This window comes from Ranitomeya imitator, chromosome 8, assembly GCF_032444005.1.
Source record: "Ranitomeya imitator isolate aRanImi1 chromosome 8, aRanImi1.pri, whole genome shotgun sequence".
Taxonomy (NCBI): Eukaryota; Metazoa; Chordata; class Amphibia; order Anura; family Dendrobatidae; genus Ranitomeya; species Ranitomeya imitator.
Genome location: NC_091289.1, coordinates 59,057,057 through 59,074,900, shown reverse-complemented (window position 1 = coordinate 59,074,900; position 17,844 = coordinate 59,057,057). Strand labels below are relative to the sequence as shown.

At 46.0% G+C, this 17,844-nt stretch overlaps 1 protein-coding gene and 2 non-coding genes across 3 annotated transcripts; all 3 read right to left on the bottom strand.

The window, feature by feature from the left end:
- Positions 1–7,855: 7,855 nt before the first annotated feature.
- On the bottom strand, positions 7,856–17,642 carry RPL3 (ribosomal protein L3). Its single transcript, XM_069737005.1, has 9 exons — positions 17,563–17,642; positions 17,033–17,225; positions 13,819–13,987; positions 12,415–12,550; positions 10,578–10,764; positions 10,134–10,294; positions 9,951–10,052; positions 8,298–8,513; positions 7,856–7,977 (listed from the first exon to the last, which is right to left on the bottom strand). The coding sequence occupies exons 1-9, from the start codon at positions 17,563–17,565 to the stop codon at positions 7,936–7,938; spliced, it is 1,209 nt and encodes a 402-aa protein (XP_069593106.1). The 5' UTR covers positions 17,566–17,642; the 3' UTR covers positions 7,856–7,935.
- LOC138648518 (small nucleolar RNA U83B) lies at positions 9,587–9,677 on the bottom strand. The gene has a single exon (XR_011315131.1). It is a non-coding gene; the product is annotated as a small nucleolar RNA U83B (small nucleolar RNA).
- Positions 10,370–10,462, bottom strand: LOC138648517 (small nucleolar RNA U83B). The gene has a single exon (XR_011315130.1). It is a non-coding gene; the product is annotated as a small nucleolar RNA U83B (small nucleolar RNA).
- Positions 17,643–17,844: the final 202 nt, after the last annotated feature.

Here is a 17,844-nt window from a genome sequence, read left to right as displayed (position 1 = left end):
TAGGAGCAGAAGTTATCCCGAAGGGGCGTGCCCTGAACTGAAAATGTTGAATCCTTCCCTCCATTAGCACTGCTACCCTCAGGTATCGTTGGAAATCAGCATGAATGGGTACATGATAGTAGGCATCTTTCAAATCCACTACCACCATAAAACAGTTGTTGAAATGCATTTTTATTGTCGAATTGATGGACTCCATTTTGAAAGTATGTTTTACCAAAAACTTATTGAGACCCTTAAGATTTATAATGGTTCTATAAGTCTTATCCGGTTTTTGGATTAGGAATAGGGGAGAGTAAAACACTTTCCCTGCCTGAGAATATGGCACTTCTACCAGAAAATTTTTAGAGCAAAGAGTCCTCACTTCTTCTTCTAGGGCGAATTGTTCAGTGGGAGATGAGCGCCAGGGTGTTAACTTGAATTTGTCCCGCGGAGTATGAACAAATTCAAGTTTGAGATCATGGGAAACAGTGTCTTTTATCCAAACGCTGTTTGAGATTCTCGACCATTCTGCCGAGAAATGCAAGTCTCCCTCCCACCGGGATTTCTAGTCATTGATCCTGTTTTTTGCTCTGTCGGGTTACGGCAAAACATGAAACCTGTACCTCGTTTTCGCTTATCATCCCATCTGGATCGATCTCTACCCGGTGAGAAGGCGCGCGCTTCACTCCTCGATTGAACCTTCTCTTGTTGAAGGGACGATGATATGCATTGAATAAATTGGGAAATTTTTTCTTATCTCCTGCTTTCTCCAGGAGTTCATCCAGGGTAGGCCAAAATAAATACTCGCCTTTACAAGGGATAGCGCAGAGCCTTGCTTTTGCCTGGCCAGCATTTCAACTATAGGGCTCTCCTTGCAGCATTAGAAAGTCCTGCCGCTCTAGCTGCCAACTTAAAGGGACTCTGTCCCCCAGACCCGTAGAAGCGCTTGGATCAGGGCGAAACGGCACCTCCATTGCTGAAGTCAGATTTTTTCCACCCACCGCGATTGATTTACTTAAAGGAGTGAGGCTGTGCAGCACCATTTTTTTCTTTATTTTTTTCTTTGTTTGATGCATGGGAGAGGTACTGCCCTTTTTGTATCTGTAGGTTTCCTGTTCCTTAAGGGCGGATCCCCTCTCTCGTAGTGCTGTCATGGGAGTCCGAATAAAGGACCCATTCTAGGGTGGTTCTGGCTGAGAACCTGCACGTGGGTCTGGGATAATAGAGGGGGCAGCATAACCTCCAGTTAAGTGCAGTCAGTGGAGGGCTGGCAAGGCAGCTGAATAGAGGGGTCCCAGGCTCATTTTTATTGTTACTATATGGCTACATTTCCCCTCAGCCTGCTTCCCAGCGTAACCCCAATTGCACCTGTCGCCTCGCTTTCACACATTGCCAGGACAAGATCTGAGGAGGGGAATGGGGTCTTTGCATGCATTGTCTGGATCAGAACAGACCATCAACCAGCAAAAATGTTTCTTGGATTTTTGTGGAGCAGACGGTCCATCCATGTGTATAAAAGACAGCGTTCTATGTAAATCCCTGGCTGCTCCGGCACATAACAGGGTGCCCCCCATAGACCAGCACACTGCTAGACTGAAATACTCTGTGCTGCCGTCACCCTGCTCCCTCCACCATATATCTCACAGAATCCTTGCTGCCTGCCATCCTCTGTCTACTTGTCAGTATAACTTTGCAGTCACTAACAAAATGGCTGTTCAATGTGTTCCTAAATCTCATCGGCTCTAATCCCTTAGCAAACACACAGAAGGGGAGGAGAGAGTGACATCACACACATCAGCAGACTCCGCCCATAATTACTGCAGTGCAGTAATGTGAGCTAGTTGTACACTGGATTTTGTCCAATTTCAGTAGCTGCTCCCTCTAGTGTTTAAAAGTGGAAATGCCAAACCTTTCAAAATTTTTCAAATTTTACTAAATTATAAACAAATGATATTTAACAAAATGTTAACAATAATTCTTTACATTTTTCATTTGCTGGAAAACAAAATTTTTTGATGGCACCTTCCCGTTAACTTCAGTGACACTGAGTCTTCCCGTTTCCAGCAAAGTTGTCAGAACAGGGATTAAAGAACGTTTGTGAGCACACACACACAAAAAAAATACCGGATTACGTACCGGTAATGCTCTTTTATAGAGCCCACGACAGCACCCACTAGAGAGAGGGGATCCGCCCCTAGGAACAGGAAACCTACAGAGAGATAAAAGGGGCGGCCCCCCCCCTCGCTCCTCAGTTGTTTTACAGAGAATAGGAGGAACCGCCGCCAGGTTTTAGTTAACAGGTTCAGGTATATCCATACATATATATACATATTTACAACCTTATGTTACTTTCTTCTAATATTTACACCTCACCAAAGAAGCACCACGTGCGACTATATACAGAAAAGGGAGGGATGTGAAAGGGTGCTGTCGTGGGCTCTATAAAAGAGCATTACCGGTACGTAATCCGGTATTTTCTATTCGCCACGACAGCACCCACTAGAGAGAATTTCAGAGACTATAGACTGGGTGGGTTTACTGAGTCAAGGACCGATACCCCAAAAGTCAGATCAGAAGCAGAGGATAGATCTAATCTATAATGTTTATAGAATGTATTAGGTGAAGACCAAGTTGCAGCCTTACATATAAGGTCTATTGGCACATTCGCCCTTTCTGCCCAGGAAGTCGACAAGGCTCTTGTAGAGTGTGCTCCTATATGCATCGGAGGATCTCTACCTCCAGCTTTATACGCCAGGATTATGGCCTCTCTGATCCAGCGAGATAATGTGTTCTTTGTCACTCTGGTACCTTTGGTTTTACCCTGGAAAGACACAAAGAGAGCCCTACTCTTCCTCCAGTCCCTGGTTCTCTCTAAATAGGCTAGCACAATTCTTTTTACATCTAGAGTATGAAGTTTTACTTCTTCTGGAGTTGAGTGGTTCTCATAAAAGGTAGGTAACAAGATCTCCTGGGTTCTATGAAAAGTAGTGGCTACTTTAGGAAGATAACAAGGGTCTGTTTTCAAAATTATCCTATCTGATGTTACAGATAAAAAGGGAGGATCTATAGATAATGCCTGGAGATCACTCACTCTTCTAGCAGAAACTAATGCCACTAACAATACCGTTTTCAAAGAAATATTTTTTAGTGAGGCTGTATGGAGAGGCTCAAACGGTGGCTGTGTCAATGCTTCCAGGACTATGGATAAATCCCACTGAGGAACCTGCGGTATGCTAATTGGTCTTGAACGCTCACAGGCAGATATGAATCGGGATATCCACCTATTACCCGCAACATCATAATTAAAAAGAGCTCCTAAAGCTGAAACCTGGACCTTCAGAGTGCTTACGGAGAGTCCTAATTCCAAACCCCTTTGTAGAAATTCCAACACTGGAAATATAGGAACTTCAGATGAAAGTTGTGCAGTATGGAATTGAAGAAATTTTCTCCAAATTCTAACATAAATTCTAGTAGTTGAAGGTTTTCTACTCTTCATAAGAGTGTTAATTAACCCACTAGAAAACCCCGTTATACTTAGTAACTGCCTCTCAAACTCCAGGCAGTCAGGTTCATGCCCTTTGCCTGAGGATGGAGGAATGGTCCCTGAGAGAGCAAGTCCTTGGACTGAGGCAGAATCCACGGGTCTGACACTGACATCGCCCTCAGCCATGAGAACCATGGCCTTTTGGGCCAGAATGGGGCTATTAACAGAACTCTTGCGCCTTCCTCCCTTATTTTTCTTATTACTATAGGTAATAGATTCCATGGGGGGAAAGCATAGGCCAGGTCGAATGTCCATGGTACCTGGAGGGCATCGAGTATGTCCGGCTTGTCCTCCCTGCATAGAGAGGCAAACCTCCTGACCTGACGGTTGGCTCTTGTGGAAAACAAGTCTATTTGAGGAACACCCCATCGAGCTGTTATTAATCTGAAAATCTTCCTGTTCAGCATCCATTCTCCCTGATGAAGAGTGTGACGGCTGAGGAAATCGGCATGAAAATTGTCTATGCCCCTGATGTGCACTGCTGACAAGGATAGCAGATGACCTTCGGCCAACTCCATGATGTCTGAAGCCACTTCTCTGAGTTTGTCCGACCTTGTACCTCCTTGATGGTTCAGATACGCCACCGCAGTGGTGTTGTCGGAGAATACTCTTGTGTGTGAGCCGCTGAGCTGAGGAAGAAAGTGAAGTAGGGAGTAGTATATAGCCCTCAACTCTTTGACATTTGAGGAATTATTAAGTTCTGAACTGGACCAAATACCCTGGACCCATTGATCCTGAAAATGTGCCCCCCAGCCTTCAGGACTAGCGTCTGTGGTCACTATACTAGAAGGGGTGATTACCCATAGAACCCCTCTCGAGAGATTTTTCCGATTCAACCACCACATAAGGGAGTGTACTACTTCTGACGTTAGGAAAACTGTTTTATCCAGACATCCTCTATTTTTAATGTCCTCATCCAATACAAATTTTTGTAGATGCCTAGTATGGAACTGCGCCCACTGGACCGCAGGAATGCACGATGTTAGAGAACCTAGTAGTGACATGACATTCCTTAATGACATACTACGCTTTCTGATCGCTAAGGACACTTTATCGAATATGGAAGTTTTCTTATCCTCAGGAAGCTTGCAAATCTGGTCAACTGAATCTAGAAGGAGCCCAAGGAATTTCTGACACGTTACTGGCTGGAGTCTAGATTTTTCCCAATTAACCAGCCAGCCCAGGTTTTGTAAGGATGACACTACCTCCTGTAACCTCTGCTCACACTGTAGGGAGTTCTTACCTACAATCAATAGGTCATCCAAATACGGAATGACCAAGGTATCTTTTATCCGTAAAAAGGACATTACTTCCAGTAGCAATTTAGTAAAAACCCTTGGGGCCATAGATAAACCGAAGGGCATTGCCCGGTATTGTAGATGACGAATTTGCCCTTCTATACAAACTGCTACTCGAAGAAATTGCTGATGTAAATGGTGTATAGGAATATGGTAATAAGCATCTTTTAGATCCAATACTACCATGTAACAGTTTGGAAATAGATTTTTTATGGCCGAACGTATGGATTCCATTTTAAATGTTTTGGGTCTTATAAAGGAGTTCAGTTTTCTCAAGTTAATTATAGTTCTGAAAGAGCCATCAGGCTTACTAATCAGAAATAAGGGAGAGTAAAATCCCCTCCCTATCTGGGAAGATGGAACCTCTACCAGCACTTGTTTGAGTAAGAGGGATTTAACTTCGGTTTCAAGTGCCTCTTGTTGAGGCCTGGATCTTAAGGTGGTAAGGAGGAAGGAGTCCGGAGGCCTTCTAATAAAGTCTAATGTGAGGCCTGAAGATATTAAATCAATGGCCCATGGATTAACCGTTATGTCTTTCCACTGCCTACTAAATTGTTTTAGTCTTCCTCCCACCGGTGAAATATAATCAGCGGAATTTATCTGCTGGCTTGAAGGGGCGCTTATTGAACAAATTTCCTCTTTGTTTGAAATCCTTGTTATTCCATCGGTCCCTGAAGCCTCCCTTCCTTCCGAATGGTGGCTTCTTGAACGCCCTTCTGTAAGAAGGAATAAAGGGATTAGGGAACCCCTTCTTCCTTTCACCTGCCTTAGTGAGAATTTCGTCTAAGACCGTTCCAAAGAGGTACTCACCCTGGCAGGGTATAGTACACAATTTAGCCCTGGACTGGGCATCCCCTTTCCAATTCTTTAACCATAAAGCGCGCCGTGCCGTATTAGTGAGGCTGGCTGTTCTGGCTGCTAGGCGGAGAGAGTCTATAGAGGCATCAGAAATGAAGGCTGCCGCCCCCTTAATCAAAGGAATAGAGGCACGTAGTTTCTCCCTAGATACACCACTCTTAATATTTTGGTCCAACTGTTCCAGCCAGACCAGCATAGATCTACTAGTGGACGTGGCTGAGATCGCCGGTTTAAATGCCGTGACACAAGCTTCCCATGACCTCTTAAGCAGAGCGTCTGATTTTCTATCCATGGGGTCAGGCAAGGAGCCCGCATCCTCTACGGGTAAGGAGGATCGGCGAGAAGTTGATGCTACAGCCGCATCCACTTTAGGAATTTTAGACCAAACTGCCAAGTCCTCATCATCAAAGGGGTACCGCCTCTTACATGATACCGGTACAAAGCCCTTCTGTCCTTTAGCCCATTCTTTTTTAACAAGGTCTTTAATGGCCTGATTCACAGGGAATACTTGGCCCTTTCGCTGCGATAAACCTGCGAACATGATGTCCTGTGGTGTCTGGGGATCTTTAGACTCTGACACCCCCATTGTTCCTCTTACAGCTTTAACCAAATTATTTACATTGTCTGTAGGAAAACAGACATAATCTTCCTCCTCCGAGGAATCCAATCTCTGAGAGATGTCTGAGTCCACCTCTCCACTTTCTGCTGATGTGTCGGCTATAGGTGAAAGAGTCCTTCTACTTCTCCTTTCCATATTAACCGCCGGACTACCCCTCAAGGACTGAAGCTCTTCTCGGATCATGAGACGTATGTCATTCATCCTGACCGAACTCTCCTGCTGTAAAGTGTTATCAATGCAATGTTGACATAGCTCCTTAATATACGAGTCAGGTAGGGGCTCATTACATATCTTACATTGCTTATGTTTAGATTTTGACGTCCGCTTAGCCTATAAAAAAGACACAAGCAGAGGAGACTACTGTAAGAGATATGAAGCTATATATACACTTATCCGGAAAACAAAATATATACCGGCTGCAGAGTTGTCTGGCCGGCCTGGGGTTTGGAACGGGACGATTTTTTCCCCGATTTATCCGTGGAATCACTCATTTTTGAGTGTCCGCTGATTTTCTTATTAGCATCACCACTAGGCAGGATTACAACCTCCAGTGGGCGCTCAATATCTTCCTGAGACGACATGGTGCGCACAGTGCCATGTGTCTCCAGCCTTATATAGAGCCGTTCTTACAAGGGATACACGCCCCCATCTTTCCTCCCCTTTTTTTTTTTTTTTTACCTGACCAACTTTATTGGTCCTCTCCACCGCTGTTGAGCGCCAAGGCGTCCACGCCAGCATGCTCAGCTGACCCCGCATACCCGGAAGTTGCTCTTTACATCCGGGTACGCCGACCATACAGCGCCTGCATGTGCGCTCGCGCGTCTTCCTTCTATGCTGCAGAGGAAGAGAAGCTCCTGCTACCGCGGCCGTTCATGCCCCACTGTGGCCGGAGGGTAAGCGCTTTCTATAGCGACACTTACTTGGTGTGCTGACGGGGATTCTTTAGGCGGTGGAGCAAAAACCAACGGTCTCCCAACAGGGAGACTGTTGTAATCCCGGCATGCTGATGTATCCAGATGAGGGGGGAACCAACAGGAACCCCCGTCTCTGATGCTCGCTCTAGGGCCCCTGTCGCTCAACAGAGACGTACAGGCTGTGTTCCAGGCGAGCTTTTCCTCTTCTTAGCTGCAGAGATTCTCTCTGAGGGTTCCCTCCTTGGGAACAGGAAACCAACTGAGGAGCGAGGGGGGGCCGCCCCTTTTATCTCTCTGTAGGTTTCCTGTTCCTAGGGGCGGATCCCCTCTCTCTAGTGGGTGCTGTCGTGGCGAATAGAAAAAAGATCTACGGTATGTTTGAAAGCTGCAACAATTCTATTCCTCTTGTGGGTACACAGTTTAAGGAGTGGGTTTTCCATATGAAATTGTTAGATGCAGGAAAAAAAATAAAAATTACGAATGTATTCAGTACACGCAGTTTTACCATTCAGCCACCCACGTCATGTACAGGGAAGCCCAGTAAAACCCACATGCTTCACATGTCCAACCACCCTAAAGCCAAATGTACATAATTTTTAAAATGCCACAAACTGATGTACTCAGTAAGCAAAAGACACATGAATTGTTTCATAGAATTTAATAAGAAATCCATAAATGCAGCAGTGTAGCCCAGGTGGTAGATGGCACAATATACGGTCAGACTTATGCTTCCTCCTTCGCCAAGCGGTCTTTCTTGAGTGGACCCTGTGGGATAAAGACTTTAGGTTAGTACAGCGCGTGAGATTACATTTAAACTATACATTTAATCTTAGTGTTGACAGAGCTCAGTGTGTGGCAAATCATACACCTTTATGTATAAGAGGGATACACGAACAGATGTTTACACTCTGCTGGACAATATGTTCAAAGTGAGGAATGCCAACAGTTAACCAAGATAATTCAGAGCACAGCAGTGCTACGTTTCTGTAAATTAAGTTAGGACACTTCAAATAAAAAGCCAGCCCAATACTGTAAGCAAATTTGCTAGATAATGCCAGGGATGCAAATAGTTTACAAATTCATACCATGAAAGCCTTCTTTTCTTCTGCAGTCTGGAAACGGCCATGTCCAAATTTGGATGTTGTGTCGATAAACTTGAGGTCGATCTTCTCCAATGCACGACGGCTGGTCTGCACCAGGAGGGATTTGCGTAGGGTAAGGACTCGTTTCTTGGTCCCAACAACACAGCCCTTCAGCAAGATGAAGTCGTTCTTTACTTCTCCATAATGAACAAAGCCACCCTAAGAAGATTTGAAGAGTGACTAATTGAGTATTGTGAAGGTCATGGAAAAAATACACAAGTTACCATAAAAACCAATGCCTACATGACAATCTTCAGTGATTAGCTACAAAGCATACCTATGGGAAAAGGGGGCCATGGATTAAAAGGGGATTTATTGCACATGACAATCTTCATATTATAGACTTAAAAGGTCAGACTAAAGGTACCTTCACACAACGATATCGTTAAGGATATCATTGCAACGTCACGCTTTTTGTGACGTAGCAACTATGCCGCTAACGATATCTTTATGTGTGACAGCGACCAACGATCAGGCCCCTGCTGGGAGATCATTGGTGAATGATCAGGACCTTTATTTGGTCGCTGATCACCCCGCTGTCATCGCTAGATCGGCGTGTGTGACGCCGATCTAGCGATGTGTTCACCTGTAACCAGGGTAAACATCGGGTTACTAAGTGCAGGGCCGCGCTTAGTAACCCGATATTTACCCTGGTTACCATTGTAAAAGTTAAAAAAAAACAAAAAAAAACAGTACATACTTACATTCCGCTGTGCTCTGCTTTACGGCCGGCACTGACAGTCAGTGCAGGGAAGCTGACGGCGGGGGACGTGACAGACATCGGAATGTAAGTATGTACTTTTTTTTTTACAATGGTAACCAGGGTAAATATCGGGTTACTATGCGCAGCCCTGCACTTAGTAACCCGATGTTTACCCTGGTTACCCGGGGACTTCGGCATCGTTGAAGACAGTTTCAACGATGCTGAAGTCGTTCCCCGGATCGTTGGTCGCTGGAGAGAGCTGTCTGTGTGACAGCTCCCCAGCGACCACACAACGACTTACCAACGATCACGGCCAGGTGGTATCGCTGGTCGTGATCGTTGGCAAGTCGTTTAGTGCAACGGTACCTTTAGGGTAAAGCCGGGTGTATTTTCAAGCAGAGATACAATTAACGCCTACTGATTGCAGTCCAGTGGGGTTTAATCAGATTACAAGTTAGGCAGCATTAATATGACTACAGTACAGTCTGAATGTGACCCAAGGGCAATGCAATGATTGCTACCAGGTACCACAGTCCTCAGAAGGAAGGCAGCATGGAAGTCTTAATCATGGTTTTCAGGCACTGTCCAGTGCGGATTCCATTGCTTCATCATAGGACAGTCAGTGATATAGACCTACGGACAGCCACCTGTAGTGCAGGTTATTTTGCACAAACATTTTTTAATGTTCTTTTGAGATAATTTTCTTATCTTGGGTATATCATCCATGACAAAATGCATTGCTCCGTGAGACAAGCAAATACTCACGCTTACCCCTATTCCCCATGGAGTTCAAAACAATCTATCAAGGTAACAAAGTCTTCACTCTAAATACATGCAGGCTAGCCATTGGCAAGAACCACTAGTTTGACAACACTACCATAAAGTGAGCTTACCAATGGGTTGATACTCTTGTCTGACAGATCATAGTCGGTTGAAGCATTGCTCTTCACAAGTTTCCCATCTTTTGAGTGGTAGCCTTGCCCAATCTTGTAGATCTGAAAGAAAAGCAAAACTTTAGTTTAACTGTTAAAAAAAAAAAAAACCCACAAAGTACGGTCAACTTTAACATCACATACCTTCTTGTTGATCTCCGTGCGGTGGTGATAACCTTTCTGGCCAGCACGAGCCACAGAGAAGGCAACACGGGCAGGATGCCAAGCTCCAATACAAGCAACCTTTCTGAGACCTCTATGAGTCTTACGTGGCAGCTTCTTTGTATGCCACCGGCTAGTCACACCTGGGTGGGAAGAAAAAAAAAAAAAAACAGGTTAGTAGATTAGTTACACAGGTCTTTTTAGTAGCCTTACGTCATCTTGTTCTCAGAAGGAAGGCAGCATGGAATAATTCTTCAGCGTTATCAGGCACCGTGCCCAGTGCTTATTCCATGACCTCATCACAGAACAAACTAAACCACATAAGTTCAGTACAGCAAGTCACGGTTCCTGACCAGATTAAGGAAAAACTGTTTTGTCCAACCCCACATCACCCATTATAGAAAGTGGCAGACCCTTCAGCCTCACCTTTGTAGCCTTTTCCCTTGGTGACTCCAATGACGTCAATCATTTCATCCTGACCAAAAACGCCAGACACTGCCACCTGCTGCTCCAGCTTCTCACGAGCCCAGTCCACCTTCTCTGCGATTGTCCCTCCGTTCACCTGGATCTCCATGAGATGAGACTTCTTCTGACGCAGGGGCAGCAGACGCATCTTACAAGGTCAAAAGGTAAAGCTTTAAATTCTACTTAAAAATTTGCAAAGGCTCCAACCTGATTCAGATCAATAGGAGTACAAGTCAGAAAAATCGACACTCAGCAAAGATTGCAGAAACAATCATCTGTCCGCCCGTCGAGAATCTCATCATTTGGTCTCAAGATCTGATAACGCCCAAGTCCTGTGTCATTTACGGTTCTCAATGGCAAACTCATGTAGCATCATATATATATATTCGGTCCATGGGTAGCCAGAATGCCAGGTTGCACGTAGCTTGAGCAAGCTGAGATCATCAGTAGAACCCCCCACTTCTACTCTATTACAATTTCCCTGATAAGATTATGCATAATCTCAAAATGAAAGCGATTGGGAGTTAACATGTCTGAAGGACATTGTTCGGTGTCCATTATAGAGGACCGATTGGTTTTGCCCTTGCAATGCGAGGAAGCACTTTCCTTGGAAAACACTATTAAAGTTGGTTGCCCATTATGTCATTGATGTCCTATCCTTAGAATAAATCAATGTTTGATCGGTCAGGGTCCGACACCTGGCATCCCCGATCAGCCGTTACCGATGGCAGCCATCAGCACTCACTTGCGGATAGCCCCCCTTTAGTGCAGGGAAGGCTTAAAGATGTAGTCCTCTACTTTAGCATTGATGTCCTGTCTGTGGGATGATCAGCTGTTATCTGTCAGTGGCTGCTGCCAGCCACGAGTACTCACCTGCGGAGCTGGCAGTCTTCCCATATTGGCCGCTGCAGGGTACTACTCATCCGCCTCCTATGGAATAGGCAGGCGACTACTCATGGCTAGCAGCAGCCACCGACAGATAGCAGCTGATCGTTCCAAGGATAGAACATCAATGCTAAAATAGTTGACTACATCTTTAAGCCTTCCCTGCACTAAAGGGGGCTATCAGATGGTCGCTAGACTTCGGCTTATACTGAGTGACATTTACAGTAGGCAAGCCTGTCTACCATTCAATGATTGTCTGATCACAATCAAAAATTGAATCTGTCCCCAGGTTCTTGCTACCCCCATCAGGGGCAGAGACCCTGATCCCAGTGATGTATCATTTGCTGGGCAGATTACTGCAGTCTTAATAAAAACCCATTTTTATCTGCTGCAGATGTTATGAATGCAGAGTTCTGTATAACCCCACCACTGATTGGCAGCTTTTTGCCTATGCACAGTGTACACAGAGCTGTTCATTAGTGGTGACTACAAACTTATACAGAACACAAAAATATGATTGACTATTTGGCAAGAGGTTTACTAGTCCCCCATTGAGAAAATCTATTTCATCAACAAGAAAGTATGAAAACTACAGCAAACAGCCCAGTAAGTGATATCACTAATCAAGGTATGTCTCTATTATACTGCTAAGATTAGGTGGCAAACCTTGGTGACAATTCCCTTTAAACACACAGTACTAGACTTGGGTCACAATGTAGCCTACAGCTGGAATGCCCTATACTTGTGTTGGTGCTCAATGTGAATTTGTAGTTTTGTGGTTCTTGTGTATGGGACTTATCTGTATCCTGTAATAAAAGTTACATTTTAAATTCCCATAAATGCTGCTGTGGGTTTTTGAAGGCTACAGTAGACTAGATCTAGAACAGACTAACATGCAATAACTAGCACATACCTGTGTATGGGCAATGACTCGGATGACCTGGCAGTATTTCTTCATGCTTGCAAAGTCTTTCTCCAGTTGCTTCTTGCCTTCTTCATCTTGCCACTTCTTGCAGTACTTGGTGAAGGCCTTCTTCTTGGATTTATACCTTCAATGGCAGAGCATGCAAGTTGGAGTGGACCCTCATCATGCCCCAATGAAAGGACAAGAGCGGAAGGCACCAAACCATTCCAGGTGTTTGGCTCATTGCATGGCTTCAAAGGAGATTTTCAGCCAGCAAGCGGAGCCTGGAGCTCATCAGACAGAGGCAGACAAGGCCAGAGCTGAGAGGAGCTGCCAATGTTCATTCCATGTAAATTAATACTAGCAAATGAAGGTCAAAAAAAGTTAACAGATCCTTGCAGCACATTAAATAAGCATGTAAGAGGCTGTCTGACTATACATCAGGGAGTTATCGCAAAATGCCACAACAGTTAGGATGCTTAAAAGGGAACTGTACGTTCATGTCACTTTACAGAATAGGCAGTCTAGTGTGTACATGAGGAAGACCCTCATCTCTGGTCATTATGTGACTTGTATACTGCATTTTCATGAATGTTCCTCTCTGGGAGAGCCCTAAATTTGTAACTAACTGAGCTGGTGGGAGTAGAACAGCTGCTGTGATTTCTCACATACACACAGGTAATCCTGTGGTAGCACATAAGCAGCAGTAGGGAGGAAATACAGCAACACTAATCAATGAAGAAAAACTAGGGTGAGGCAAGAGACTTGTTAGAAGGCTCAGCACGATCTTTGTCTCCCTCTGCTTCTCAAGTCTTCCTACCCCCTTGCCTCCCAATAAAATAGGTGGTGGAGGAGGAGGATCTCTGTGCTGGCTGCCCCCACCCTCCACCATAGTGAATGGTGAGATCAAGAAGCAAAGCACAGATGAAGAGGTGGCTCATTAAGTGGAGATTAAAACAGTTTTACAATGGATCTTCCATTGCCTTCTACTGATCCCTACAGTTACCATTTAAAGGGACTCCGCACAGCATGACGGTTTGAAGCAAGTACAGGTGCTCAGTGCTTCAAGGTGAGGCCAATCATTTAACTACACCTTCCCATATGCTTGGTTTCCATCTATCTCCTCCTTTCTCTGGCCCCATGAAGCTAGAGCTGTCAATCAAATAAGGGGGAGAATGGGGATAGGGGGAAAATTAGCTGGTGGGAAGGTGTATGAAAAGGTTTGGATCTGCCGCAAAGCACTGAGCACCTGTACTGGGTTTAACCAATCATTCTGTGCTGACAGAATGCCTTGAAATCAAAAACAAATTACAACTTCACTATAACATCTTCAATCTATGCTCTTCCTTTTCGAGACCATGAATTGCATTATATCAACCACCCTCCAGAATACCTGAAGTAGCAGTGTCTTACCAGTTCTTGTAGAAGCGCCTCTTGCATTCGTCACTGATGTGCTCAGCAAAGATGGTCTTAATGCTGCGAAGACCACGTGGAGTCTGGACGTATCCCACAATTCCAACAATGACCATAGGGGGGGTTTCCACAATAGTCACTGCCTCCACAACTTCTTTCTTATTCACCTCTATAATATAAAAAAAATAAAAAGGTGTACAGGTCACTGAAGATTTTTCTCCTAGTCTTTGTACATAGACCATACAAACTCGGGAGAAAACAATTAAGTTCAGCAGCAACAGACTTCTATGGACATTGCCCTGCGCCATTTCAAAATGGTCCAATAAATCACCCAGGAGCATACAGAGTTTCATGCAAGATGACATGGTTGTGGATTGCTACCAAAGCATGCCTTTTGCAGACTCATCGTGGATTTCACCATTCTTCATGCAAATTAAAGTGTTAAAGTGACCTGCAAAATGTGCAATAGAAAAATCTGCCAGGTGATTACCCAGAAACTGTGCTAACACTTAGTGATATCCTGTAACTCAGTCAATAAGCACTGATTCCCTTTAAAATTTGCAATGTCAGCAGTTTTTTGACACTCAATCGGAGTGCAGCATGATGTAGGGGCAGAGACCCAGATGCCAGTGTCACTCTTCAGCCGCTTCTGTTTTATCAAACGTTTTTACCTCCATATTAATGAGCTCTGTACAACCCTGCACCCATCACAGATTAGCAGCTTTCTGCCTATGCAGTGTACACCGAAAACTGTGTGGGTGGTGGGTGTTGGTTATACAGAGCTCAGCATTCAGAGAACTGGTAGAGCTTACAGCAGATAAATTGGAGATTTTACCAAATCTGCAGCAAGCAGCCCAGTGAATGATTAAGAGGCGAGCACATCAGTTTGTGCAACCCAGGTCCAGGATGTGGATAGGAGAGGCGTAAAGTTCCTGGGCTTACGGAGTCCTCCAGTCTGGATTCACTCAAGCTGAGCTAGCTTCTGTTCTGTGAGCACTGGACTATGGACTGGAGATGCACAAAGCCATCCACTCATCTCCAAGGGCAATCACTGGAATCAGTATATCTGCCTCTACATTTTCCTGCACTCAGACCAAAAAACCTACTGACAGATCCACTTTGACATGAAATCTTTCATAAAGTTGTCAATTACTCGTCAATGTACATAACAAGGGTCACTTGTTACAGACTGGTAATTTGCCAGATACAAAAACAAAACTTGTAAAAAAAAAAAAAAAAAACACAGATGTAGAGCTACAGTCAGCAATCGACATTCAGCAGAGACCACCATAGGAAGTCTATCAGTCCGCCCGTCGAAAAGGTTTCATCATGTATAGCTCTTTAAACAAAAACATAGGTAATTTAAAGGGAACCGGTCACCCCGAAAATTGCGGGTGAGGTAAGCCCACTGGCATCAGGGGCTTATCTACAGCATTCTGGAATACTGTAGATAAGCCCCCGATGTATCCTAAAAGATGAGAAAAAGATGTTAGATTATACTCACCCAGGGGTGGTCCCGCTGTTGGTCCGGCGCCTCCCATCTTCATCAGATGACGTCCTCTTCTGGTCTTCACGCTGCGGCTCCAGCGCAGGCGTACTTTGTCTTCCCTGTCGAGGGCAGAGCAAAGTACTGCAGTGCGCAGGCGCCGGGAAAGGTCAGAGAGGTCCAGCGCCCGCGCACTGCAGTACTTTGCTCTGCCCTCAACAGGGAAGAAAAAGTACGCCTGCGCTGGAGCCGCAGCGTGAAGACCAGAAGAGGACGTCATCTGATGAAGATGGGAGGCGCCGGACCACCCCTGGGTGAGTATAATCTAACATCTTTTTCTCATCTTTTAGGATACATCGGGGGCTTATCTACAGCATTCCAGAATGCTGTAGATAAGCCCCTGATGCCAGTGGGCTTACCTAACCCGCAAATTTGGGGGTGACAGGTTCCCTTTGACACCTTATTATGCATTTTTGTAGCGCCATTTATTCCATGGCGCTTTACATGTGAAAAGGGGGCAAATATAGACAAATACATTAAACAAGCAAAAAACAAGTCACACAGGTACATAAGGAGGGAGGACCCTGTCTGCGAGGGCTCACAGTACTTACACAGTGCTACTAAATTGTGCAGAAACACTACGTAGCCAAGATTAGCCAGACATTGATAAATATTAGGCCTGACTTCTGTGGGCACAAGACTCTACAGATATATAGGGAACATGCCCTTGATTTGCAGCCAGCAGTCTCATTCTGGGCTCAGCACTGACAGGGACGGTCCTGGTTACTCAAACTTTCCTCTACACCCATGTAATGGTCATTAAAGGGAAGGTCCGTCCCACCCAATCTCATAGCACCAGAATGTAGAGAAGACGACCCCGATTCTAGTGAAGTCACTAACTCGACTCCCATTGTGTAGTTTTGGTAAAATCCCCGTTTGCTCAGATTACTACAAGTTTAGAGGACCTGCTCCAAATTCATGAGCTCTGTATAACCTTGCCCCCCCCCACACACACAGAATGGCAGCCCTGCACATGGGACAGAAAACTGCCAGTGGTGTGGGTGGGGAAATGCAAGGACCAGCATTCAGAGAACTGGTAGATTTGGGGAAGAGAAAACGGACTATGAAAATGTCCAGCAAGTAACAACTGGAATCAGGGTCTCTGCCCCCACATCATGCTGCTCTCAGCTGGGGCAGTAAAGATCTGGTGACAGATTCCCTTTAATCAGTGTCTAGTTCCACCCTCTTCTTGATGGATAAGCCCCCAAATGAGCAGGAAGTTGAAAATTCACACTAATATTTAATGAGTTCTACCAAGTTTTCCCATACGCCTACATGCCACACTGCTGAGCGGCTCCATGTGCACCACCTGCTGCTACAAGGATATATATACATATACACACACAAGCCCTGTATGATCGGGTGGGGAGGGGGCCTGATCCCCGGTGTCGGCCTACAGATGGCAGGCAGCAGTATATATATGGCAGGCAGCAGCATAAGTGTATATATATATATATATATATATATATATATATATACATACACACACTACACAAGCCCTATATGATCGGGTGGGGGGGGCCTGATCCCCGGTGTCGGCCTACAGATGGCAGGCAGCAGTATATATATACACATACACTACACTAGCCCTATATGATGGGGTGGGGGGGGGGCCTGATCCCCGGTGTCGGCCTACAGATGGCAGGCAGCAGAGCCCACAATACTCACTGGAGCCCGGCCTGTCCACCTCCCGCACGATGTGGGTCATGCCGGCCTTGTAGCCCAGGAACGCCGTCAGGTGGATGGGTTTGCTCGCGTCATCCTTGGGGAAGCTCTTCACCTTGCCACGATGCCTCTTGCTGCGCTTGCGTGGTAGGAAGCCCAGGGACCCGTGCCTGGGAGCGGAGAACTTCCGGTGAGACTAGAGGAGAAAGCATGAAACCGATGTTACCGACACGGCCCGGACGGGAGCGGAGCAGCGAGTACCGGCGGAGTGCCGAGCCGCAGCGCGCCCCCATCACACAGGACGAGCAACACTCGTTACCCAGCACAATGGGAGCGGAGGAGCAGACTGACTGACACGGCGGCGGTCACGTCCAGGCCCCTATATATCAGCGGCGGCCTTCACCGCCGGCACGCAGGACATGAAGGCCGCGCACTCGCCGGGCGGCTCACCCGTGCACAAGCATGAGGCGCACAGCCGGGCCGGAGCCAGGATGGTCGGTCTACAGGCCGGATTCACAGTGGGCCGCACTCACCATCGCGTCTCCTGCCTGGGATAGAAGAGAGGGCGACGGCGCTGGGCGGGTCTTATTTATAGACGCACTGAGAGGACACGCCCACAAGTTGTGTTCCCGCGACACTGAGTGCACAGCACGTGACCTGCGGCCGCTCCTCCCACGTGTCCCGGTCACTGGTGGCTGCAGAGTGGGAAGTGTGCGCCTCAGACCGCACCGGGCGCTGCCATGGCCGTGCCATCTCCTGTGCGGCCGGCAGCTGTTAACCCGTTCAGAACGGGCCTGTGTTTTTCTTCTTTTATT

Excerpts from the sequence above, each read along its gene's own strand:
- RPL3 (XM_069737005.1), bottom strand. Across the intron at positions 12,551-13,818 it reads AGGCGCTTCTACAAGAACTG|GTATAAATCCAAGAAGAAGG; the intron begins GTAAGACACTGC and ends CTGCCATTGAAG. Across the intron at positions 10,053-10,133 it reads GCACGGAGATCAACAAGAAG|ATCTACAAGATTGGGCAAGG; the intron begins GTATGTGATGTT and ends CTTTTCTTTCAG.